This window comes from Perissodus microlepis, chromosome 11 (genome assembly GCF_051167445.1).
Source record: "Perissodus microlepis isolate ML-2025 ecotype Zambia chromosome 11, ASM5116744v1, whole genome shotgun sequence".
Taxonomy (NCBI): Eukaryota; Metazoa; Chordata; class Actinopteri; order Cichliformes; family Cichlidae; genus Perissodus; species Perissodus microlepis.
In genome coordinates this window covers 19,093,447-19,121,088 of record NC_140471.1, presented here as the reverse complement: position 1 = coordinate 19,121,088, position 27,642 = coordinate 19,093,447, and the positions used below count along the sequence as shown (strand labels likewise).

Sequence of the window (27,642 nt, the reverse complement as noted above, 5' to 3'; positions counted from 1 at the left end):
GAGTTTCTTTGTATGAAAGCTTTTACAATAATTTGTCTCCTTAAAAATATGTAGCCTATCAGATTGAGTAAAGTTAACTTGCTGGACAATTTTTTTTTTATTTTTAAAGCAAAAATACATAATCCAAAAATAGTTCATAATAATTATTAGGATTTACATAAACTTAGACCAACTAGCATAAGCTATAGTTAATGCATTTAAATTCACTTGTTTATTCTATAATAGTGTTATTTACTAACCTTCATGGATATATGTTTTTTACATGTTAAGCTGGATCCAGCAGTAAACTGTTAGCTGCATTTCTTGTGCTTGAGGTACCCCTGGTAATGTCTCTACTAATATAGAAGGTGTGAAAAGGTAGCAAACATAAAGGCAGTCTCAAGTCTGAGCAACAAGTACACCACAGTAGTTATAGCATTTTATTTTAATACTAGAGCTTTCTTTTCGCCTTTAACTGCAAAGTTCTGCAAAGTGAACGCTACGAATAATACAGTTAGAATAATGTGAGCAGTGCTAATCCCATGCTAGACCTCTGAGGGTTCATTTTTTGATTTATGAGTTTATGTTGAGTCAGAGACCAGTAATTGAAAGCTTTTGAAGTTTATATTTCAGTCAGACCAGTCTTCTAGTCATGCATTGAGTTTAAGAGCAGAAGTTCAGTGCAGACATTGTCAGAGAGGTGCCGCGTACGTTGTCTCAGGGATCGCCGTAATCCTTCCTTCAATTTGTACTCTCAAAAGCCCAGGCTATGGCACTGGAGCTGGAGAGTTGAATTGCTGTGCATGTTTGTGCTTGCTTTAACCCCATATGCCTTTGCACCCCAACCCTTCTTTTCCTCACCATATTGTTTAAATTCTAATATGCGTTCTACCTGGAGAGTTCTTCCCAAGTTCCTCTTGAAATCGAATGCTGGACCCTAATCCTTCCCCTCACTCACATCAGGATACAGTTAATGTAAAGTGTAACCAAATTTCCTCTGCTAAATGAAAACATCTATATTAAATGAGAGCCAAGTGCCCTGTCCAAGGAAAGGGCGTTGAATGCTGATAATTTGAAGTGTGAAAGCTATTGGATAATTCGCAGAGGCATTCGCAGAATTAATGGCTGGAAGTTTTATGTATCATATGGTTTGAATTTCCTAGTAAATGTGAGGGAATGATCGAGTCCCGTTTTAGAAACAGGAACAGGAAGGTAAACGTTTCTGTTTTTTACAGTTATGGAAACAATTTTTCTCTTATTTTTTTAATGCCTTGCTTTAAAAAGTTTTTATGTTTCAAGAACTGTTTCAAATTCATACTGGCAATCAAGAAGGGAGCTAGTAAACAACAGTTCCAACAAGAGTTGAAACACAACAGCTGATTCATGCTGTTTCATGAACATTTGGGGCCTTTATTTAATACACGAGTGAGTAGCGTCATATCTACAGACACTGTTTTTGTCATCTAGCGCTTAGTTTTATTTAATGATCAGCAGTGTTGGTCGTGTTTGTTGTGTCAAAATAGACCAGGTGAGTTTTTAGGGGCCCTGTTTTAGAGAACTGAACTGGTGATAGAAAGAGAGACCAGGTCTCATTGCTCTCTGACAGTGAGACCCTTTCCAGACCCTGTTCAAGCGGGCTTGGTCATGAAGTACAACTTGTTAGGAAAACAGGACTGCTTAGCATAACACAATATTTGACTGTTTTGACTGCGCTTAAGGAAATAGCCTGTACCTATGAAAAAGACACACATGCACATAGTGTATGAAAGTATTCATGCCTGACACTTGACATGCCGCACTGACTTATTACAGACTTATTACAGAATTACAGATGCAGTGCGGTTCTTGTGAACTGGTAGGAGGGAGGGGTGATAATAATGCAAGCGATAAAGGGAAATGTTTAATGTGCCATTAAATGAAAACGATGTGGTCCAGTATCAGTGTTGTAAATACTGCAGATGTTTTAGTTGTACTGAGAGGACACATGATAAACCACAGACCTATTTGATGATCATCAAACTCTTAGTGTCTTATCAAACCCCCTTCTCTGATTACATTTAAGTTGTGCAATAAAAAGCAGATAAAACTAAGCAGAAAAAGTTTTGTCTCTCATTTTACGTCATAATGCCAAATTTTCTTTATTTAACTGCAATTCTAAGTTATTGTAACATAGAAGAAATAGGTTTCTGTGCAACTATCATGCAGCCAAGACTCATAAGGCTCATAAGGCCAAGACTCATTAAATAATTAAATACAAAATCCATTTCTTATATGGCTAGACACCCCAATGGTCCACATGCGCTTTGTGGGCTTTGCATTGAAACCACACATCAGCCAAGTGTGGTTTCCATGTGTGGGGTGTGAAATAGGGATGCAAGAATGGTTAAGAAATGTTATGTTAAAATAACAACTTGGAAAGTACCAATGCAGCATATATGGTTTTTTTTTTTAATCGGTATGTAATAATTTGTGCCGGGACACAATGAAAACTACATTAAAATCTTTCAGTTCTCCACAACTTGGTAAATGGCAGCCAGCAAGGCTGATATAAGCCAGTACTGATGTTCCTTATATATAATGGTGCATCCTTGTTTTGCATGTTTTGCATGTTCATGTCCACCTTCACCCTAAAAGACAAATAATCATACTTACTTAACATCTGGTACGACATCCGTCTAAAAGTGCTTGGCATCTGTGTTATTGAAATGCGATGACTGCTCAGAGGCTCTTTGTTAGTGTTTATTAGAAGAATAGTTTATACTTTTGCACTATAACAATAATAAGATCTCGAAATACTAAATAAGCTGCGAACCAAGTATGATGTCGCAAAAAAAAGTACAAGGATTGCACAAATAATATTTTCTGCTCAGTAGTTTTCAGACTGTGACGAAAACCGTTTTTCTCTTTTACACAAGTGAGATAAATTTCTGTGTTTAATGTTGTCTAAACACAAAGATCTTAACAAAAATTGTTTCAGTAAAAATGCAAATGCAAGCCAAAATTTAGCTCAGAATCTGACCAAACTTCAAGTATACTGTGTGTGTGTTGCCTTGGCAGGCTTACAAGTGGTTGGCATCCTGAATATCACTTTAAAAAAAAGTCAAACGTCAAAATAAAATGTAGTAATAATAATAAAAAGATATATTCCTTCCTATTCCTCCCTAAAATAATTTGAAAAAATTATTGGCAGGAACAATAAAGTAAGATGCTGTAAACCTGTGCAATATAAATGTTTGAATGTGTGCGCTCCATCATGTGGATATCATATTTCACATAGGTGTTGTTTAATGCGTTTGATGTTGATCGATATATTTTAAAATCCAACTGTTGTTTCCGTAATTTATTTGAAATGTATGAAAAAATACAGTTGAAAATTTTGACTTCTTTAACTGGTTTTGCCTGATTGGGTTTTTGAAAGTTAAAAGAGGAAAAGGATAAAATTTGAAATAATTTGTAGAGGTTTATTTTTAGTGTTTTTATCTTTTACCATCGCTTGTCCCATTTTGCTTTGAATTCTTAAAGTTAAAATGATATGGGTGCACTGAGAAGTTCCTAAAGTGCACGTTAAAAAACCTGAGGCCCGCTTACTTTTAAGCTTTAAAACTAACACCAACTAAAGTTCCTTTTCTTCTTTCTATCAAATAAGCTGCACTTTCTGACTGTGCACGGCTGCACAGCCGCTGCTTCCTTTTCTTGTTCTCACTAAAAGATGCATAACCAGCGAATCAATTCATTAAGAAACCGATGACTGTATGGCTGAAACTTAAATGTGGAGCTATTTTTCCAGATGTAAGCGCCTTTCATTTAAAGTCAATTTTGTCTTACTACATAGCTGCCTTAATAAAAAATATATAAGTACTGAGAAGCAGTGTCTAAAGAGATACATTTGTTCATTTTGTTTATTACCAGCTTTAAAGTGTGTTACAATCTATGTGGTAATGTGCAATAAAAACGTGGATATAAAGAAAATCCATCTATCGAAATATTTAAAAGTTTTCCCAGTGGTTGAGTTTTGCTGAAGTTATTGGACCCAGTGTTTCCACAACCTCAGACCTGATGTCATTTTAGTGGAGCCCAGATTACTGTAGCGTGAGAAAACTAGTGCAGGTGCAGTAGCAGTTTCATGTCTAGCATGACACGAGCGTATTTTCCCTCGTCTAAGGAAAGCAAAATTATTCAGCTCTCCTCACTGCTTTCTTCTTTTGTCTTTTTCTGTAGTTTTATGAGAAGTTGGCCAGAGTGATGAACTCGGACCAGGAAAGGCCGTTCGTGTGCAACGCTCCTGGCTGTTCTCAGGTGAGAATGTCGTGATAAAACTCAATGCGTACATGTGCATGTGTATATGTATGTCTGCCTGTGATATCAATACACCAAGGAGGGATTCGGAGTAGATTTATCTCTCGCGCATGAGGGAGGAACGCAATACCATGGAAGTGCTTGAAACACAAACTGTGATCGGGTCTAGTGTTAAAATACCTAAAGAAAAAAAAGTTTCTTTTAGGATGTAGTCAAGAATGACTACAATAACAGTGAATGTTATTTTAGGGTAGTGCTTCATTTCCTATCAGTTACTCATACTTGTCTCTTTACATATGTACAATTCTTTTTTTTCAACAGCGATTCCCCACAGAGGACCATCTAATGATACATCGACACAAACATGAGATGACCCTTAAGTTCCCCTCCATAAAGAACGACAACATGTTATCAGGTGAGTTATGCTCCTTCAATACAGACTAACTCACTATTTGAGCAGAAACTTGGAGTTTGTTTGCAGCTGTGTGTCTTTGTGACTCATGCACAGACACACTCGTCTATCATCAGTATGCTTTACAGTGCCTCCAGAAGTTGTTTGCAATAATGTAAATCATATGAGGCATGCTACCCTACAGCTTAGTTTTATTCACACTGAACACTTCAGTAACATATAAAGAAGCTGCCTGACAAAAACTGGACAAATGAGCATTTTATGTGGGAGCTTGTCTTTCCTGTTACTTCATGTGATTTGCGCTTTTCTGTCACTCGGCGCGTCATCATTCTATATATCACGTCGAAAGAAAGGAGGTTTTACAGGGTGCACAAGCCCAGTTGAGCCGCTGATCTGGACATTAATCTAGAGTTTCAAAAGTCCAGTAAGAGTCAAACCAATAGTAGCGGCCAATCCAATAGTGTAGATCTCTACTCCTTATAACATTCCTAATGCATCAGCCATCGTCTAGTAAAAATTGCTACAGCCAGACTATTCAAGTAGTTTCTTCTTTATTATTTACACTCGGTAGTCAGTAGGATCAGATTTTCTAAGCCAGGCGTCTTTATCGCTTTTCGTCTGAGTTACAACTATGACTACTTTTTTACTGATACACTGAACTCAGGATAAAATAATCAGTGGTTATGCAGCACACAAAGTCACACCTCAGACACACACTGTCACATGCAAAATTGTCTACGCTTAACTTTTAGTACTATAATTCATGACCTAAAGTTGACCTGCTCTATTTGCTTTGCATTGACTCGACTAAAAACTGACATTACTCGGTTTCTTAATAGAGCTTGAGTAATATTGTCAGTCTCTGCAGATCGAAAAGGCACTGTATATTTGCAGAGTAAAACTGTGTTTTGAGTACACACGTCATGACGAAAGTTTGAGTCAATCCTCAGTCTAGCCAGAATGGATAAACACGCCATGGAGTATGCTTTTAGCCTTTGAAACAACTGTGATCCCAAAATCACCTTCAACAGTCTGAAACCCGATCTGCGTGCACCCCCCACAATGTCAAGCTGAATACCACAGCTTGACTGAGCTCGACAAATGAGACCCCACTCTGTAGGTGGGATCTGTACTTTGTCAGCAAAAAACTGGGCTGTCAAAAGTAGTGTCTCTCATCAGCTAAATACAAGTAATGCTTACTTAAAAACACAATGTGCAACAACAGTGTACGTTCATTATTCTTTTTGGATTGGTCTCCATTAGCTTGCTTAAAGTGCATGCTGGTAAAAACTTTGGTTCACATAATTGGACATCATTTTTTTAGAGGAAGGAACAATGAGGCAGAAAATACAAAAAATACAAGACATAAAAATCGGAGAGTACAAGAAGAGTCACAGAATCAAATTAAAAGTTAGCAGTAAAACTATCCAAATGATCAGAATAAAACATGCTGCGCTGTCAAAACAGATTTAAATGCTTTCTCGTGTCTCATTTAACTTCTTGCAGACATGGTTCCTGTTTTAAATACTGTTGTGTGCATATTTGCATTTTGGTTCAGTTTGCCTGTGTAAGTTTTTACATTGTATATAAGTTTCAGGTATGCAAATGAGAATTAGGCATACATCTTTTACAAAAGCATCACACAATATCACAAAATGGAAAAGGAAAAAGACAAATATGAAATCAACTTTTTCACGAAAACACTACGCTTGCGGATATATTTTGCCATTTGGAACCCTCTAAAACTCTTTTCCCTCTAACTTTTAAAGGTCCACATTCTACTTTTAAACCTGAAAAACGTTTTTTTCTTCGTTTACAGACCAGACACCCACGCCAACACGTTTTTTAAAGAACTGTGAGGAGGTGGGCTTGTTCAGTGACCTGGACTGCTCAATTGAGCAGGAATTTTGCAAAGCCCAGGAAGAAGAGGACAGTAAACAGGTACTGGAACAAAAAGGAAAAAAACTCAGACTAAAAAAACAAAACAAAAAACAGATGAGACCAAAGCCACAGAGGTTAGGTGGTTAAGAGCTCTTATCTGGAGTGATCACCTGAGTAATGTCACTAACAGCGGCTCACACTGCATGAGCTGATAACACATTTTTTTTATAGACTGGAAACACATAGACCTCATGCAACCACATTCTGCCCATTTGTTCAAAAATGGATAGCCACAAGTGTTTATTCACCGCTAATATTTCTGCTATATTTTCTCTCTTTTATCCAAACTATATGTTCCCTGTCTAGTTCTCGTGATACCACTAGTGCCACGCTGCTTTAACCTCATCTGACTTGTCAACAGTGACAGACAGGGCTAGCAGGTGGAGATTTGTCACCCATCACAGATGAGGACAAAAGATATCAGGTTCTCCACCTGCAGCTTCAAACAGATCTTCATCGCTTAGAGAAGGAGTCCTATTTCTCCCAGACAGACAGACCCCTGAGACATCTTTTTCAGCAGTAATCAGGAAAAAATACTGACCAGACAGTCTTGTATGCGAGCAGAGTCACAAACACTGACGTTTGACAAAGAACATGATCATTTATGCATTATACATCTGCCCTGAAGCACCTTGACCTGAAACATGGGTAATAGTCAAATCACCACAAGACAGACTGCTTATCTAAGGTCTGGGAGTATGTGCAGTCCATGCTGCAGCTAAGCTGTTGTCTCTGTGGTTTGGCTCTGGAGATCATGCGTGCTCAGGTCAGCCATGTCTAGGCTGCCCAGCCTGTGTGGTTTATGATGGGAGGCTTTGCCAAGTCAGCAGGAGGCGAGTCAGAGCAAGACTTGCAGGGAGTGTAAAGCACAACAAGATAAGAGTTAAAAATTTGAAACTTTAAGAAAACACCAAGAAGACAGTATGAAATAGTCTTATTTCCATATCCTGCAATATACTATCATAATGGTAAAGATTAAGTAATTGTACTGCAATGCAAAATACTTTATGGCACTGTAAGTGTATGAGAGATACGTGAGTGTGAGTATTCTATCACTTGCAGCTATTTTAGTATGAATATTCATAATGTGACAGTTAAAAACTGTTGGTAAAATAAAAATAAAGGAAATATGGTCATCAATAAACTCTCAGCTCAGCACAGAAAAGCTTGTAGATGATACCTTACTTAGTTCCTCATTACCCATTCCCACCCACTGAATGTGTGAAGTCCAAGGCCAAATGGTTGAAATGCTTGTTTTGTTTTGCACTTGAAAATGCTCTTTATAGAGTCCTAAACCTCTATACTGTGCTCACTCTCCTCGTCTCTTCTCTTTACAGAACATTTCACTGCATGGCCAAGCAGGCCAAGGCCAGCACCAGCAGTCCCACTCACGAATGGGCAATCATGATACCAGCATAGTGATCCAGCAGGCCCTGCCCTCTCCTCAGTCCAGCTCTGTCATAACTCAGGCTCCATCAACAAATAGACAGATAGGGTAAGCAGACCGCAGTGGCCGAAAGATGTCGTGAAACATCAGCAGCGTAAATACAAGTAACAGGTACAAACAGGTTTTATGAAACTTGCTACAGAGAGAGGGATTTTCTCTTTTCTGCATGACATGAAACAGCAGTTGTTGAGCACTGCTGAGAATTGATGACAGACTGAAAACCGCCTGACAAGCGCAGTGATCTTTGGGGATTCTCTCACCTCAAGTGTGCCCCTGTTATACTGACAGCCTCAGTCTCATCCTGGTCCCTCTGTTTCTGTGCCGGCTGTCATCCCCCCCATTGTCTCTGAGGCAATGTCAGTGTTTCATTACATTTGGAGCAGTGTGTGTGGGACTTGCCATTCGTGTTTTGCTGTTCATTCACTGTTGTCCCATAGCAGAGCATGCCAAAGAGGGTCCCAGAGGATAAGATGAAGTCATTGTTGAAGCCTAAGCCGTGACCGCTTTTACACAGGTTTAGCATTTCATGTTCTAAAATAGTTCTTTTCACAGTATGGGAATGGCAGCTGCCTTAGAGCTCTGCTTCTCTGGAACCTTTGCAGATAGAGAAACCATATTAATTACAATGTGTGTGGGTTGCTTCTTTGTGCTTATTACTTGTATATGCACACTGTACGTAATGATTGGGGTATTGCATTGGGTATTGATTGCATAAATTTTGCCAACTCTTGCAGGGCTGTCATCTCTTTGAGTGAAACGTCTTTCCCTCTGCTGCAGTTCTGTCTTAATACGTCAGTGACATAACTGTTATAGGAAACGCACACAAACATTTATGCACCTCTTTTCCCATATGAGGACTCTCCACTGACCTCATTCATTCCTTGTGCTTTAACTTCAGCCACCTTCAAACCTGTGCCAGGGCTTTGTTACTGTAAACCAGGCCTGTGGCAAACTTGTTAGACATTGAGATGGCTCAGAGTTAGGCCAGCCCTGTGTTGAGGCTGTCTTGTGTAGATTTACAGCTTCGGGAGCTAGTGAATATTGGATGGGAGGCCCATCACTAAGTCTGACTGACACCCCATCAGGCTCTTTGTTGAGGACAGGGATGGAATTTCAACCCCTTGGAGGAGCAGCAATCACTGCCAGTAACAGAGACGTTGTCAGGCCTGCTTCACCTGACTTTACCTGTCATTGTAAACTCTTTACCTGACTCACCACTTCACTTCGCAGCCCTTTCTGACCACAGAGCCCTTACCGGTTTGTTGAGAGAGCTGTGTTATTGTTTATTGTCGTAAAATCGCATCACTCAAAATTCAGAGACGGTATGCCATGTGGTGGTGGTTGCCAGCCACAGAACTGCACCAAGTTGCCAGCTGCAGTGATCTGTCACACATGATCTGAGGCAACCTCTGAGCAGCAATTGTATGGTCTAAAATTGCAGATGCGTCACTTGTTTACTAGGATGGCGGAATCCTGAAACACGAATAGGATGGGAATATTCACACAAGAGAAAACTGATCTGGAAATGTTCACATCAGCAGGAAAATGGGCTGAGGAAACCCCTCCACTGAAAAGCAGAACTTCCACAGGAAGCCATTAGGGCTCACCAAAGCCTCTGTGCACAGGGTCTCTCCACAGGAACTTCCTACATAGAGACCATGCTGGACACTTCACAGACTGGTGTACTCAGTCCAACACAGTCCAGATATTAGCCTGTTAATTCATGAGAATTGTAGGCTTCAATATGTTTTGATTTACTGTGCTTTTGTGAACAAGGTCATCATGTAAAACTAGAAGCACAGTTAGGTTCCCGCTATGTAAATCTTTGTGTTTAATTTGAACCATAATAAACTAAGAGACTATTAAAAAATGGTTATCCTTGTCAAGACTGGTAAAGGTTGTGTATCTGATCATTGCAGGTCTATAAATCTTTTAGTATCAACACACTTTATGGGGCTCTGTGGTAAATATGTCTCTAAATGAGACAAAATCACCAAACAAAATCAGTTTAATCTCACTTCCATCTGCTTCTTCATTTTGTTCCTCTGCTCTGCTGAGTGCACAGCATGAGCATCCAATGAATTAGGATAACAAGTCATTTTCATTGCTCCACAATGTTTACTAAAGAGCTTTGAGGCTTGGAATCAATTAGGATTGGCTTTCCTCAAGTCCATTTACTTTAGGATTGAGCTGGGCCTGCAGCTGTGAAACCTGAGGACCTCTCTCGCTCTCGCTTTTTCTCTCCTTCCCTCAGCTCTGAGTCCTTAAAGGAGGTCTTGGGGGAGCTGCACTGACACAAACCAGTGTTAAAACCAGGCATAAGAAACAGCCAGCAGATCTTAATGTCACGGCTATCATTATCATACAAAGTGAAGCGGTGTCCAACTGTTCTGAATGCTCTCTGCTTTTCAGTTACAAACATCTGGTGCTGAGTTATGTCAGAGTTAAATGTGTTGGACATTACTAGTCAACCATGTGAGATACAACATTCTGTGAAAACCTCAGCCTTTTCACTTGTAAGTGGAGCTCGCTGGGTGGATGGGTGTGGGCACAAGGCATTAAAAAATGACATTCTTCTATTTTGGCTCCACAAAGGAATTCAGCCCGATTGTTTCCATTACATAGCACAATCAACCTGAATGCATCTGGGCTACGTGAATACAGTACAGATGTGGCAGATTTCATCATCAGTTGCCGATAATTTGATAGTTAAGTACTGCTTTCAACTATTATTTTTTGTTTAAATGTACAGTACAGATGTCTAAACCTACTAAAGTGTTAAAGACAATATTTGAACTTATGAGATGCAGCCCTCAAAACCACTAACTGCTGATGTCAGGCAGTGTTGGTTTTTCACCATTTAACCAAAAGGTTTTTCAATTTACCTTCAATAACGAAAATAGAACTTTGTCTCATTTTGTTTTTGTACAAATGTGACAATAACCACATTAACTTTAAAGCAGCTCTTTCTATGCAGAGAGTCTATTCGCTTTTCTAGATTGTGGATTTATCTTTAAACCTATACATCTATCATTTGCGGTGTCCCACCCTGGGCGTACTGTGTGCAACTTGTAAGTTTGGCTGTCACATTGTGCACAGGTTTGAAGGAAGTCAATTTGTGGTTGTGTTTCCCATGCTGCTTTAAATGCACAATATTTTTCACACCTTCAGCACCCTTCTACTTGTGGTCCTTGTCTTTGCCTTTAAGGGAAGTAGCAGAAATAGATGTTGGTCTTCATGCCTTCTTAACAGCAAGGTTTCATGCAAAGTGTAGAGTGATATTAACTTCCTGTGTTTTTGCAAAGAGATTTGCTAGTGTGCTGATTGATCATGAAGGACCACTGGGTAGAAGATTTGCTTTTAATAGATTGAATTGTAGCAATTCAATTTATTAAAATGTATAAGTGTCTGTGACAAAGTACATTTGCATTTCTATTTGATTGCAAAAGCTTGCGATCATCCTGTTAATCCACGATCATTGTCAGATATTATAGCTAGTGAGCACTTATTGAGAACAGATGTTCACGTCTAAACACAATGTGTACATGCTCTTTTACATACAGTGTAATCTGATACTCACTACTTCATCAAGTTGTTTAAAATAGCACCGTTGTCCTACTATACTGAATTAATATTGATACAGCGGTGCTGATAGGTGGTTCATGATACACACTGCATATTGTATAGATTGCATAATAACTCTTTCCATGCCTGTAATAACCCAGTGGTGCTGCCTTCTAAGTGCACTGCACTGGTGCATGAGCATAGAGAGAAAGGATGTTATGGGCTGTTTATGGATAAAGTTTGACCTCATGAACTTTACAATTTAAACAAGATGTCTTTTATTATTGTTTATGATCAGATTGCATTCACAAAGTTGTGATAAGGAGGGAGGTCCGTCCTGAGTATACGAGTGTGTGACCTCTACAGAAAGCTTAAGTTGCCCCCATGCTCGAACTTGACAAATGTTAGTTCTCCGCAAAAAAAAATGTGGCGATTGGCTCCGAATAAATTGTAGAGCTAATCCAAATAGAAAGGAAGGAGGTAGACAGAAGAGAAAACTGGTAAGCACGGTACAGACGAATAAAGCTCAAACTATGTAATCAATTAAAAAAATAGTGAAAAGACAAAAAGAAAGAGAGAGAAAGCAGGATGTACATCTGACCTGAATTAAGATGAGCTCATTGTGTACTGCACTGGGTTTAATAGTGCGTTTTTAGAGGAACGCCCAGACTCTGTTCCCTCTCATTCCAGCGGGTCTGTGTCATCCCTGCCCTGGGGCCACCACACATGCAGGCTCCTGCACAAGCAACTCACACACAGGGATGTGCCTCAGAGCTCTGGGGAGCACAGGGATCACAATGTAGGGAAGTGTGGAAAAGAGGGATCAGAGGTGGACAGAGTAGGGGAAGAATGGGATCAGAGGTGGATGGAGGAGCGGAAGAAGGTATTAGGAGGTATAGATGGCGGAGAGGAAATGAGAGAGAGTGAAGAGTGGCATCAGATGGTGAGGACATGCATTTTGCTGGATGGTGTGTACAGAATAAGAGGAAAACATAGAAGCATGAAGAACATGGCATCAGAACAACGTGGGTGTGGGAAAAATGTATGGAGATTCTGAAAGAGAAGGGAAGATGGAAAGCTGAATCAGAGATGAGACTGACAGAAGACAGGAATCAGGTGGCAGGGTGAAAGGAGCCTAGGTTGGCTTTACAGCAAAGGCATAAACACGTTAATAAATAGTGAAGTTTTAGTAGATGAAAAGGGAAAAAGATGAAGTATCTCTGAAAGTGAAAGGGTCTGTTTATGCCAAATGTTACAGCACCAGTCAGGTGCTGCTGACAGATCCCAGAGTAGCTTGTAACAAGATGACTCATTAGCTGCTGAAGAGTTTTTCCGATTCACCGCCGATATGAATGCACTGACATGCTTTCGTTAAAATGAAAGCCAACCCATCTTTGCTTTCCTCAGCCAAGAGCATCTGATGATTCAAAACAGTATCATATTTGGTGAATAAATACCACAACACTTACACTAATTTGCTCCAGAGTGTCACTCCCCACCATTCCTAAACTGTGCTTTGGCATGCCTTAACTCAGCTTTGAGGCACCCTAATGTGAGGACACCCCAGCCCAGATCCATTCCAGTGAAGCACCCTCCCAGCATCCATCCCTTCTCTAGAGCGCTAATAAAAGTCAGCCTGTGTCGTAACCCATTATAGCTGATTTATTTGATCAGATTCGTATTATTTCCTCAGTCCAAACCCCATGGCACTCTCCTCCCACCAGTGATTAAAGGCAGTAAATCAGGGGCAGGTCCTGTGTAGTGTTTACTCAGAGAGCCAGGCAGCTGCAAGCTGTTTGAGGCCCTTGTTTCTCCCGGTATTTACCTCCGTTCCCATGGTGACTGCACCACCATCTCCCAAACGTCTGGAACTTGGCCCTAGGCTGTTTTGGTTACGTTCAAAAGTTTTTAGCTGCTGTGTCTACCCAGAGCTTGCAGTGACTTCACCCAGCGAGGAGTGAGTGCAGTGATGCTGGACTGAGTTGAGGAGGGAAAGAGAGGGGAAAGTGAGAGGAGGATGGGAGGGAGGGACAAAATCTGGGGGTAGGCAGGCACAGGGTGGGGGGAGGGCGAAAAACCAAGAGCATTACATCATTGCTGGAGCCGAGTCAGAAAGGGAAGGATATGAGTCAGTGGACTCTCTCTCTCCCTCTCTCTGTTGGATGGCAGCCAACCCCCTTGTGTATAAGTCCCCAGTACTTGAGTTGGAGTTGGGACTGTTGGGATTGGGACAGTAAAGCACAGTGTGTCTACAAAATTTGTAGATTACACACAGTAGATCAGGGGGACTTGGGTTTAGGCGTGGACACCATGAGGGGTCCGTGGTGGAAAAAAATATCATAATGATGTGGACAATTAGAAATAAGAGAGCACAAGAAAAAGTAAAAAGGGCATAAAGAGGGATGAAAGTCTACTAATGATGTCATGGTGGAGTGAAGATGGGTGGGTTTGGGCGGCGGCGGCGGCGGTTCTTGGGCGGGGATTGTGGAGGAGAGCTGGGCTGAGAGCGAAGCACTCAGTAATGTGAGAGCGCAGGGTCAGAACTGCAGAGTGTCTACCTGCTCTCCCCTGGGGCCCACAGCCCAGGCTATTATCAGTCCCCTCAGTGGAGCCGAGCCTGTCATTATTCACTCACACACACACACACACACACACACACACACACACACACACACACACATATATGTTCACACGCAGCTTAATGAACAGTCACACACTCACATATGCACTTATTCACATATAAACACTTTGAGCAGGAGGATGTAAATACACAAAGCAGGAGGGAGCATGAAATATAGAAAGTTTCTTGTTTAACTCTTTATACTGTATGTGATTAGTGCCTTACTGACGGTGTACGATAGTGCTATATTAAAATGCATTATTTTGTAGAGTATAGTATTTATCAGAGTGAAAAAAAGAATAAATGGTTTAGTCTGTAAAACGCACAGGAAAAGGAAAGAGTGACACAATACTACATATTAAGAGTTCATCAGAAGCAGGAAATCTTTCATTTTAAGTTGCTGGAAAAAGCTAGAAAAACAAGATCAGCCCTTTTTCAGAACTGTTGCTGAGGCGCTTTCTGTCAGTCAACCGATCAATTAACATTTCGGTGGTTCTGACACTGTAATGCATAAGAAAAGTTGCCATCGTGTTCACTTCAACAAGTAAGTTATATTTGTTTCTTCTAGATTTTTGGATTCACCGTTAGTGACTTTTTGCCGGCTTTCTGAAATTTCTTTATTTATCAGCAGAGTCAGCACAAAGCTCGGGTTAATCCCTTGAGGAAGTGCTGTCAGATGTTAGTGTTGTTTTTTTCTTCCCAGTGGACACGCAGGTTGTGTTTTGGTGAATGTGGTCGTGATGGACAGAGCGTTCGTCTAACAGACAGGTGCAGAAGTTACGGTCTTCAAAAGGAGCCTTTATTCTCTGTGTCGCAGAGCCAGTGTGTCTGTGTGTTTTTTTAATGTTGTTGTTTATTATGTGGCTGCCAGGATTAAGGATGAAGTATGACTGAAATAGGGCTAATTAATAAAAAAATAAACGTATAAAGCTTATTCTTCTTACAAAATACTGTTTGTTTAAATTAGTAGAATAGCACACATGATACATGTGGGAAACGAAAGCAAATACTGTGACAGTTTTAGAACAAAAATACTTTAAATGAGCCAGTTTTGTTTAGCTAATTGACACATCATAATGAGATACAGACGTGCTTCAAGTTAACATTAGTTTTTACTTCAGTGTGTTGCAAAAATCTGTTGAGAAAACTTCAGTCTGCGTCTGAATGAAAAATCGAGTCATCACGTAGTTATGAAAAAATGATGTAGTCTTCATCTACATAATCAACAGCATGTACCAGCATGCGACTGTTCATCCTTCTGAATGCTGGCAGCGTCTAAACACTGAGGGAAAGTGTTGATGCAGCTACACTGCATACCTCATTGTACTTTCATGAGTTTTCCCATGTGGAAATGTTTGAATTCGCTGTGTTGCTCAGATGTCATACGCGCTGTTAAATGAGTGTGATTGTGATAAATTGGGATGTTATACTGGCATGACACATCGTCAGGATGGTAATAGTCCTGTGTGTGTGTGCAGCAATCTAAAATGTCTGGAGCATAAATGCACATATTTAGGTCTGGAAAAATACAGGTATTTATTCAGGTGGTGGAACGTTTGCCCTGTTACCCCCCCTCCATTAGGCCATCACTCCTTCACCACTCACTATTACCGTAATCCAGGCTGTGATGTGGTGAATTGATTATGTTAACCCGTTGAACACAGCTAACCTAAATGCTTCTTGTTTGCTTGGAGGAAATGGAGCTTAAATAGCTGGTGAGTGGCAGCGCTGATTGTGGCGATACAGATAACTGGAGATTTATTGATTCTTCTGATGCAAGTTGTTGAAGAATCGTGCAGTGAATGCTGCTTTTAGATGTGAGGACTGAATAATTGCTGCATTCATGCGGGTGTTGCAGCACCTTGCAGCTGGGAATTGTTGTTCTTAGAAGCAGGGATTTGGTGACAGTTGTATAAATGATGTCACCGAGCGCAGATGTATTGGTCTGGGTATTTGTATGGCCAAGGCCTTGAGCCAGTGACTGAGACAGGACTGCTGTCAATAGTTTAAGCTTAGCCTGGGCCCTCTGTACATGTGATTTATTGATGTGGCCGTGAGTGTGGATAAGCCCGTTGGTCCGCCCGCTCTTGTGGTCACTGAAAGAGATTTTCCCCACAGGGCTTCCATTGCTTTAGCAGTTTCTAAATATGATTCTCATCATGCTCATCTCATGTGGTTGTTATGACAAATATTAGTCATTTATCATCACCAAAATCATTATTCATCCATTGTTTTTGGATATACTTTACAAAAGTAAAGTATATCCAAAAACTCATGAGATGATTGAAGTGCAGCATGCGCACAGGCTCACTAATGTTTTTTTGGGGGGGTGGTTCTGTTCTGAGATTGTGGCTGTAGAAAGAAGAGCGAACTAAAAAAGAACGAGCTTGCGGAAAGCATTTTCTCTGAAAATGTTAAATTTACTTTAACGTGTACGAATAGATTTCCTTAGCCATCCCACTTTGTAGAATTACGATAATACAATAGTTTTTTTTTTTAGCGTGCGCGCTTTCGGCTCAGGGCTTTCCGAGAACATGGGGCAGCAGCCAACTTGCATGTTTGGAAAGTGATTACACTTTTAACCAGAAATACGAAAAATGAAAGCAATTCATTGCATTCAGAGATTCTGAATCTTTTGATATAAGCACCAACATTTCTCTCAGTATCTATGACAGAATCAGCCCCTTTAGTCTAAAAGGAAACACTTGATTAAGTTTTTTCTTTATTATTGTCAACGGAGCTACAGACCCTTAGTTTTTATAAGCACATCAGGTGCATCAGGTGACAGCAAAATACCTAATCCTCGATTGACAGAAGTCCCCTATATTTTTTATACTATTATCATATTATGAAGTAATGTAATATATAGTAATATTTGTGCACTGTTTTTGATGTTCCTGTCTTCAGAGTGAATGAGCTTCAAACCAGAGAGCTAGAATTGAGTATAAAAGTTAGACATGATCACCAACCATATCAGTGGGTAATCAAATTCCCTTTAGCAACTGTAGTTTTTAAACATACAGTTTTTAAACTCGCAAAGGTGACTTAAGCTAAGCTTGTCGTGCATTTTTTCACTTGCCTTCTTTCATGCCTTTGTATATAATAGTAATAATTTATTTCAGCACTTAATTTGTAGGAAATATAAAAACAGTGAGTCATTTATATCACACTATAATGTATAATACAATTATTCATACACTGAAAGTACAGAAAGATAAAATTAACTGAGAATTAAACTTTTTTGTGTATGTAAAAAAAAGAAGAAATTAGTAAATGTCCATTAATATACTAAAAAGTGATGTTACACTATATTATCACTTCTTTCTTTACTATATGCTTATACATTAATTTTGTGCTTATTAGGACACGTTAAAAACTAGTGCTACATTTCATGCTGGATTTGGTGCTGGTGTATGAAACAACAAAGAATAATATTCTTAGATTGTGTGCAGCAGGACAAACCCTTAAGTTCCTTGTCTGTGTCCTTTTAGGCCCGTCCCCGGCTCGCTGTCCTCACTACTGCACCTACGAAACAGACAGAGGCAGCCTCTGCCAGCCTCCATGCCTGGAACTCTGCCAGACCCGACCATGCCCGGCTCCTCTGCTGTGTTGATGCCTGTGAGTACCACAACAGATTACAGAGCATATTCACTTACAGCGGCGCTCACGCATGCAGAAGTAGACTCGTTTACTCCTGTGATGGCAGCGCACTGTACATTCAGACTGAACATAAGCTGTGTTGGTGTTGCTGTGCAGTTTCGAATACTTCATGTCACCATTAAAATTGCTTACCAAGACATCAAGAAAGACTCTTCTTGCAGAAAGGAGTGGTTTTTCCTGTGAGTTCAAAATGTAAATTTTCACTACAATTAAGCCAACTAAATTTAGAACAATCACATTGTGTAACAGGAAATGATAACAACATAGCGAAAGGCCCTCGTATCAGGATTGCAATGATACAACATATGTTCCGTTTGTAACATAAGACGGCTCATTTTTATGGTGTGGAAAAATCCTTCCCATGTTTATTAAATTAAAGGCTAAGCAATTTTTGGGAAGATTGACGGTTCAGGAAAGGGGTGCACGTTTGGGTGATATTTTTACACAAAACACACTTACTGCAATTAAGATTGTGTGTCAGGTTCTAGACCCAAATCTCTGTGGACCAGGGAAAGGGGAGGGCAAGGAAAAGGTCCAGGCAGGGGTGGGGGTAAGAGGGCCCATGCCTCATGGAGAGCACCACAAACTTCACCAAAACTTCAGCAGCTAAGAGGCCGCAACACCTTACACGCACACATGCATGTAGATGTTCAAGCAAACATATCTTCTTTCCTGTTTGCACCACACGGTGAACACCGGTCACCTTTCACCACATGTCATGTGAATTCTTCACATTCAGGTCTCAGCTATGACACATAACGACCAGACTAGAATCAATCAGAGACAGGTAGTGAGCGCATACACACAAAGACAGATGGTTAGAAATTTGTAGAGCTAACTAATCTATGTCCTTATTGAAACATCCTGCAACTAGACGACTTTGATGTTAGTCTGACAGATACTCACCAAACTGCTGTTAGAAACTCTCTCACACACACACACCCCAGTTGCCCAGCTTCCTGTGTTAAGTCCCTGCATGCTGGCTTCCTGTTTTGGGTCAGCTCCAGTTATCATCACACAGAGCTGTGCACAGGGCAGCCTGTCATGTGAAATCAGGCTCTCGTGCGTTCTCATCTCATGCTCCATAACCTCAAAGGATAGGTCTCACACTTAAAATGCTTAAAGTTTTTTGGTGCGTACCTGTGAGAAAGCAGTGATTGCATCTCTGAAAAATCACCACTCTTAGCATAAATAGTACAGCATGATTGATATGTGTTTAAATAAAGCCCTGTTTACACTTGCGTGATTGTTATTGTATTGTTGTAATCTTCAGATGGAGAGACAAATGTCCATGGGCTCCAATATGATGGGCATGCAAAGCCCCGCCCACAGCAGCTCCTGCTCCTCCACTCACATTCCCTCCATGCACTCAGAGGCCAAACTGGTGAGTATATGCAAGCATTCACATGCATACATACACTTTTATGCCTGCACGCACACACACACACACACACACACACACACACACACACACACACACACACACACACACACACAAACACACACACAAGCTGAAAAGTGTTGCAACCTTCTTTTCCACTGGGCTCTGCCAGCAAGGCTGCACTCTTAGGCCTGTGTGGATTTCATCATTTGGTGTGTAATCAAAGCTGTGTCTGAACCTGCCAGTGCAGCACCGGAGACTCTGGCTGGAATAAAGGGCCCTTTATGTGGTTGTGGCTCGGCTGCCCACCAACTGCCTGATGTATATCTTAATGTACAGAACATGTTCTGTAGGTCCTGCAACTTGTTAGCACTAGTTTAACACAGCAGGGAAAAAAAATCAAATGACCTCATCCTTTCACAAAGCATTTAGTTGTAGAAGTTGGAATAATATGTAGGCACAGGTTTTGAGAGTTAAAGAAGGATAAAGAAAGACTGGCAGAAGAAAAAGCTCAAAAAGAAAAGATTCTTTGCATCGTTCTTGATTTTGAATGCCAGTACTGCTGCAACACTTGTGCTGGTTTATGACAGCGCACCTCTGATTAATGAAAAATAGCTAAAAAGTTACATTTAAGGTGATATGAATTGATTAATGCTGTAGCAACGTGACCAACTGCCAACCTTTGTTTTAAAAATAAATAACTGGAGTGTCATGACATGGATATCGAGAAAAAAGAAATTATAAACCATAATGAAAAGAGTTGGCTGCTCTTTGTGTTTGGAAAGGTTCATAGATAGCTGGGTTTACTGGAGAGAAACATCCTGGAGAGGCAAAGACACACAGAGACAGGGAGAGAGAGAGGGGTAGCAGAGGTCATTAGAAGAGTTATTGGTCTGATAGAGGAGAGCGGGAGCAGTCCCAGGGCATTTAATTCTCCCTCTTCCTCCCGTTCTCTCAAGATTGATCGCCTTTGTAGTCTTTTGAATCTCTTCAACTGTTCCTATGGTAACACACTAGGGTAACACAATATTAGTGTATTAGGCTTATCTCTCCCCTGGCCATCATCCAGACATGTCTTACTCTTTTTTTTTCTCCCCCTATCTGTGTAATTGAATTGTAAATGCTCTGTTAGGCCTCCCATAAACATATGCAGTCACTAAATGGCTGCAGGCCCCCTAACCATGCAACTTTCTGGTTAGTTGGCCATTCGGGCACGAGGCACAGCAACCCAATGTGTATCAATTGAGATTCTGCTCCCTGATGTCTGAACACAACTGATGGAATTTTGTGATTGTGGACAGAAAGTGAGAGACTAATTGTGTTATCCGGGTGCGATCTCCAGCGTGGGTTTCATAAGCATAGACGGGGTCTCTAATGTCTCCAATATCCTCGCCCGGGCCTGGTCGATAAATACGGCCTCGCTATCGGATAACTGGGCCATGATCAGGCCCATGTGTCCCCTGCGACGATCTCAATCCGGCTCTAATCGCATTACCCTGACCATGTTGACTTTCCGCCAATGGGAAATCTTCGCACTGTAACCCCACACCTCGGAGGAACGGATCTGGATGCACTCTTTGTGCTCAACGTTTACATTGTGAGAGCAGAAGAGGGGATTGAGTGGGACTTTGATAGACATGAAGGAAACGGACAGACAGGCAGAATAGGCAAGAGAATTAAAAGGCGAGAAGCAATATTGATATACTGCAAGATCAAACAATGAATAAGAAGGGAGAAAATAGAAGACTTCTTAGTGAAAAGTAGAACCAGTTTCCTTTGTCTTTTCATGTTTGTGCATGCATGTATGGCCATATGGGTGAGCTTGCTGTTGTTTGATATTTTGTGGTAACTGGAGGCATCGGTAGCAGGATTATCCCTCCCCTGTCAGAGAAAGCATGCCCTGAGCCTGGGCTAATGAAGGCTAATTGATTTTGTGGTGGGCCAGAGCAGTAGGGAGGCCTGTCTCTGGTGTAAATAGTTAATGAGCCAAAGGACTGCTGTGGCCCCTTGGGGACTCATATCTTGCTCTAAGCTCTCTGTTTGTGCTCTCTGGGCTAAAGACTGTATCTGCATCAGTGCCCATCTTTGTTCTTCTGATTTTCTCCTTAAGTGCCATCATTTAAGTGATATAGCAAAGCTTGATGGTGGAATAATTGATATGTTCTTTTTTTCTTAATGCTTTTAGTTTGTTGCCTGGGAGGGTTGCTGGGATTGGAATGTTTTATTAGTTTTAGCTCAAGTGTTTTTTTTCCCTTCTTGTTGTGAGGGACTGGGTGCTCTTGGTGCCGGGTGTGGTTGAATTCTGCTCTGTTGTGGTCTGGGGAATTGAATAGTGAGTGTTGTGTGCTGGAGGTTGTGGGATAGTTGACCCTCGCAGCGTGGAGGAAACGCAGTACAGAGGAGGCCAAGTTCCACAGCATGCCGGCCAAAGCATTACATCACCACTCCTTACGAGCGCGCACACACACACATATATGCACAGCGCGTGGACCAGCACTGTGTCATCTTGCTTGTACAAATAGCTGCAAAATCATGCACACACGTGCACCCACACATGCATGTACAGGCTGCCAAAACTACTTGAAAAACGATTGACAGATGAGATGCACACACAGAATACATGCATGCCTATAAAGGAAAACTGTAAAACATTTCTGAATACTTGCACTGTTTTCTACTCCCCACACCCACACCCCCAACCCACCCCAACCCTCACACACCACAGACCCCCTATGCTTAAATTTTGATATCTTTGTTCATGCAATGAAAGGTAATTGCTATCATTTTTCATCTGTAACAAGAAAAACCCAAACAAGCCCTTATCAAATTTCCCCTAAAAACAAACTCGAGTCTATGAATGCCCGCTGTGGCGCATGGCTCATGTCAGTGGCACTGTTTTCAGCGTGGTGCACTTTGGCATTGTTTTATTGTGTCTTTTAACTGAGTCCCATGCTTTCCACACATCCTGACTGCTTGCTAATTTCAGAAAGAGGGGCCTTGAAAGGGCTTTGTGCTGGTGTATGAAAATGTGTTATTTATTATCTCCCAATTATCTATTGTTTATATTGTTACTAAGGACAATAAATTTGTCACTAAGCATCGGGCTAGGTGCTGAGATTTTTATGTGGTAAACAATACTATATGTTCTTTCACTGCAGCCTGCTTGACTGTGGAGCTGGCACTAGATTGGTGGATGACATAATTCCTGGCATGCTCTAAATATGCTCCTTTTTACTTGAAGGGGGGGAGGGGGGGGCAAGCAGTGCTTCTCTTAAAGGAACATTTCATAGCACACAGGAGGACCAATAATCAAAGTATTCCTCGTGCACTGATGTTGAGTTTTCATTTCACTTGCACAAACCTTGCTGTTAGTTCTTCAGGGTAACTCTTTTGTACATGTTCACTGTTTAGCTAAACGCTTGATCTTTAATCCTGATAATCCAAATACTAGTTGCAATTCAGTAACTGCACTGAACTGCACCTATTTTGCTCACAAATTCCAAAAAAGTCAGGCAGCTGCAGATGTTACAGTTTTCATCTCTGCCATGTCATGATTGATGAAATGATTACCTTAGTATAAAATCATTTGTAAGCAGTTAAACCATTAGCATACACTGTAACCCTGTTATGTGTTCCATTCATTTTCTTTCACCATAGTAGGGGAGCACCTCTGGCAAATTCTCTTGTTGTGAGGAGGAGGAGGAGCAGTACACACAATGAGAGTCTAACTACAGGTTTTGTAAGCAACATCTGTATGAATGGTGGCATTGTCGGGGTATGATGTCACTGAGCAGAGACGCTGAGCTAAGAGCACAGCTGAATCTGCAGACTGCTTGCGTTAACTCTAGCTTGTATGTACATTGTGTGTGTTTGTATGCATGGTCATGATTGTGTGTGTAAATGCCTCTTTTTTCACTGCACTGGCACCCCGTCTGGTACTCATTGTCCTTGGAGCCAAAACACATCTGTGGACAAAGTGGGCTAAAACAAACCATGAAGTCAGAGTTTGCATATGGTTTGTGATACAGATCAGTTATATGCATATGTGTGGTTAGTTAAGTAAACGTGGAAGACGTGCAGTCAACTAGTGACAGGGTACAAAGGACACATAGAGAGAAAGTTAAATATTTTGGATGCAGCAGAAGTTTATATGACTAGTGGTGGGGGGGTTTTCTACTGAGATGAGTCCTTTTAGCAGCGTAGAGTGTGACGCAAGAGCTGCTGGATCAGTGCAACTGCCACATAAACCAGAAAGGAACTTCTGCTTCAGTGCGACTAAAATTGTACTAGTGAGATAGATAGATGAATCATCAAAAACCTCACGACACAACAATTTATCACCTTTTTCAACTCTAAAATATGCCTGTCAACATCTGTTTACAGAAAATCCAGAAGAAAACATGTTAGATAAAAGTTATAAATTGATTTCCATGCCACTGAATAAACCCAGCCAGAATTTTGGTTCCCAGGATTCTCTGTTTGATGTACTTTAAGCTGAGCCGATTTAACAAAAGTTTGCTCGGCCAACATTATCTCAGATTGGTGGTGAATTAGATGAGCTCTCTTGTTAATAGTATTTTGATAGTGTTTTAATGTCCCTGTAAAATCGCCATGGAAAATATTGGGATACTACGCTATGAGTGAGAACTCAACAAAAAAACTCTCTGTTTATCTATATTTGTGTGTGTGTGTGTGTGTGTGTGCGTGTGATTGTGTTATTGTAAGATTATATTTAGAAAACTCATATTCACATTTGAATAGTGAGTGAGCGTGGCAGGAGGAATGAGTAATGTGTTAGTTGATGAGATTTCCTTCCCATTCTGTACCATCGGTTAGTTAGAAAATGATTTAAAGGACAAGTTCATGAAATTTACGTTTCATGTCTATTAGTTTATCGGTCTTTTAAGGACTTTACACAGTGGTCTCTGTGAATGTATTAACTTTATTTTTTTTTTTTATTAAATAGCACTTTTTAAAATCAGAGAGCTTGACTATAAGAATAGAGACAAAAATATTACAGCAGAAGCACTCGCACAGTTACAACAAAACAAAACTTTGAAATAAAAGATTTTACCTGATAATTCAAGCACAAATCCACTTTGTAAATACGAAGGTTCTTGAGCTTTGATATAAAACACAACCTCCAAAATTTGCTGACCTGATTCTTAGGGGACAGATCCACAGTTTGGGATCCTTTCTGTTTTCAAGGTACAGCCGTACTAACGCATATTCATCTTACAACGTGCATGCATCCATACTTCTACCACTTTATAACCATTAACAGATACTTTTGGAAATGCAGCTGATCAAGTTTTAGGTTAAAAACTCTCATTACAAAACAGTGACAGAGAGTTTGTTTTCTGACTGTCATTATAATGGAAAAAAAACCCACATTATAGTTCTGCTCATATACCTTTGCGTCGGTACACATTTGTCATCACCGTAGTTTTCTCTGATGATGGATAGCGCTCAAAGCATCACTTGCTTTGAGACAACAGCTGATCTATGATTTCTGCTGCCATGGCTGTTTTATACTAATGTGTTATATTTCGCTTCACTTCCACTTCATTGTCGGGCCAATCAAAATAAATGCATTAAAAAAATAAAAATCTATTTTTATACTTTTTTCATTTCTGTTTGTCTGTTTTTGTGTTGTTGTGTTTTCTAGAAATAGCTGACCTTTTGCTTCATTTTTACTCCAGCGCTCATGTGACCAGTGTATGTGAATGGTGATATATGTGTAACTGTAAATGGAAAGTATTGTTGAAAATGTGCTAAAGTGCTTGCCTGGGCAAAGGATTGGTGTGAAAGCTTGTGCAAGGTACTACTAGTATGATTGAGGGGATGTAGGGGGCCTAGCAGGAGTAAAACATGTTCCTGGCTCATAATACACTCTGAAGCAAGATCAGCAAGCTTTATAGAAGAGGAGGAAGCTTCTGAGTAGTTTCGTGTGTGTGTGTGTGTGTGTGTGTGTGTGCGCTTCTATGTTGGGTTGAGTTTTTGTGACAAGAGTGGCGTTGGTGGCACAGAGTGTCGCATCTGTTTGTCTTTGGATGACTGCTTGTTTTTTTTAGGTGTGCTGATGGGTGGTGTATGTGAAGGCCATTTGGTTATGGTTCAGGGCCTATGAATGGGAGGGGACACAAGCAGAGCCAAGCTTGGGTAAACCAGCTGCCATCAACACTGCGTGATCCAGACCGGACTGGTCCAGCCACCATTAGCACTCCTGGAGCCTGAGCAAAAAAAACAAGACACTCACACCAAAATAACTTTAACAATGCTGAGGAGGTGATCTGAATCAGACAAGTTCGTGCTTCATGTTTTCAACGATTACTTCTTGGAAATTTTGGCATGTCGAAACACAAGTGGCTTCTCACGCCTTTGGGTGTATTGACAGTGCGGGTAAAGAGGGGCTATTTATTATCAGAGAACAAGAACCAAAACTCAAACCATTAATTAAAAAAAAGCTATTGTGAAAAATTTGTGAGTAACGGCCAAAATACACTAACATTAGAGATCTGATATTTTAAACATCTTTCAAACTACATTTGATTCCACTTACGTTTATCGACACAATGACTCGTGATGCCTCTTAATCCCACAACTTAAGAGTATGTAAGTGTTTAGCATTGTATTCATGCTTTGTCTGTCTCTCTCACTCAGGGGCATTGTCTGTATTCAAGATTGTGACAGTGGGTGTAGTGATAACCATGTAGGCTGCACTCGAGCAGGGCTTTACAAGAGAGGGAACAGTGGGGATATGCAGACTGGAGTCAGAGGCCCATCCATTAACTTGACAGGCTGCAGAAGCTGCCAAGAGTATGAGCGCATGCTTTGGAGCACACTTCTCAGTGGGCGTGTGTCTTGCTGCACCCATACCGCCACGGTTCCTCCGAGCACCACCGGAACGTCTGGCCCTGGCTGAACAGTCAGTTCATGTCCATCTCCCTGTCTGTGTCTGGAACCACAGGGAAGCTCTGATCAGCTTGGCCCAGAACCTGAGAGAGGAGAGAGGGGGCGATATTACAGCCCAGCACTCCCATCAGACTGTCTGCCTCACTGTTCCCTGAGGAAATCAGTTTAACAGTCCCCAGCTCTTGGCAAGCAGAGGGAGAGGGGGTGGAGGAAAAGGCAAGAGGTGCGTGTAGTGTGTGTGCGTGTGTGTGTGAGAGAGAGAGAAACAGAAAGAGGAGAGAGAGAGAGAGAGGAGAGAGAGAGGGGGTGGTGGATGTTACTGCCTCTCTGGGTGAGAGGGAAATCTAATAAAATTGAACTAATGGGGGTATGGGCTTTTTAGGGGACAGAGAGTGGGTTTGTAGGCAGGCACTGGTGGGTAGTGCTGGCGGTGGAGATGAGGAGGATGGAACAGGATCCGTGGAGTGCTTGGCGAAGCAGCAGAGCCAAACTCCTGCTTTCAGCTGCAGATGGTGAACCCGGGTCGGGTTTAGAGTGCAAGGTAGGGGGGCTGAGGCATATATAAAATACTCCCAGGAAAGTTACAGTTTTGATATATTATGCAATTAGAAATGCTGTGCTTACTCACGATCACTGTGCTTGCCTGATGTTAACAAAGAAGCTGACAGTGAGAGACAGAAGCTTTAATGTTTCTCTGCGGACCCTTAAATGTGAAGCGAAAGAGCACCATTTGAATCTTTGATCTTTTTGCAGTTGAACTGTGACTCCACAGACTGATCAAATCTTTCAAACCTACTGTGAGGCGCCAGAGGGTCACAGGTCCCCTGATAGTACAATGCTCCACTTTTAAGGGGAATAAAAGTGCTCACCCTGACCTTGCTAGGTTTGATTTACCCATCCTTAGGCAGGCGTGGTCTCTTCCCTTTGTACCTGCTTCATGATCATGGTTTCTCCTCCCAGGGTTAATAGACATGAAGTCATCTGGTGAGCAGAAACCTGAGTGTGTTCTCAGGATGTGCCCAGAGCACTCACAGGGACATCACTCAAAGCCCCTGTGTCAGAGAGGACACAGCCATTAATAAATATCATTAATGGATGATCACCTGGTATCCCTGAAACCACATAAATGAGAGAGGCCTAAAAAAAGGAGAGGGAGTGGAGAGGTCAGGGGGCAAAGGTCTGAGAGGAGATAGCTCCCCTCTGGGCAAAAGATGGCTGAATCAGGGATGGTGGAAAATCAATAGCACTGCTACTTTCAGTATACTGTCAGAATGCGTGTATTTATGCTGCTACTATATAAAAATTATTGTGAAGGAAGCTGACCACTTTCTAATGGTGTCACAGAGACTTCATTTTCCTGTTGCAACTTGGCAGCAGGGCAGACAGTGGTAGAACAGGGTGCATACCGTCCCATCTTTGAGCGCTCT

General features: G+C 41.1%; 1 protein-coding gene across 5 annotated transcripts in view; it reads left to right on the top strand.

Moving 5' to 3' along the window:
- The window catches only part of creb5b (cAMP responsive element binding protein 5b), a 37,634-nt gene that overhangs the window by 1,109 nt on the left and 8,883 nt on the right, over window positions 1-27,642 (top strand). For all 5 annotated transcript variants that reach the window (XM_084943501.1, XM_084943500.1, XM_084943499.1 and 2 more), the window contains exons 2-7: window positions 4,198-4,275; window positions 4,597-4,690; window positions 6,507-6,628; window positions 7,966-8,123; window positions 17,751-17,877; window positions 19,193-19,303. In XM_084943501.1, the coding sequence (XP_084799627.1) occupies window positions 4,222-4,275; window positions 4,597-4,690; window positions 6,507-6,628; window positions 7,966-8,123; window positions 17,751-17,877; window positions 19,193-19,303 (666 nt within the window). In that variant the 5' untranslated portion in view covers window positions 4,198-4,221. The remainder of the gene's footprint in view (window positions 1-4,197; window positions 4,276-4,596; window positions 4,691-6,506; window positions 6,629-7,965; window positions 8,124-17,750; window positions 17,878-19,192; window positions 19,304-27,642) is intronic.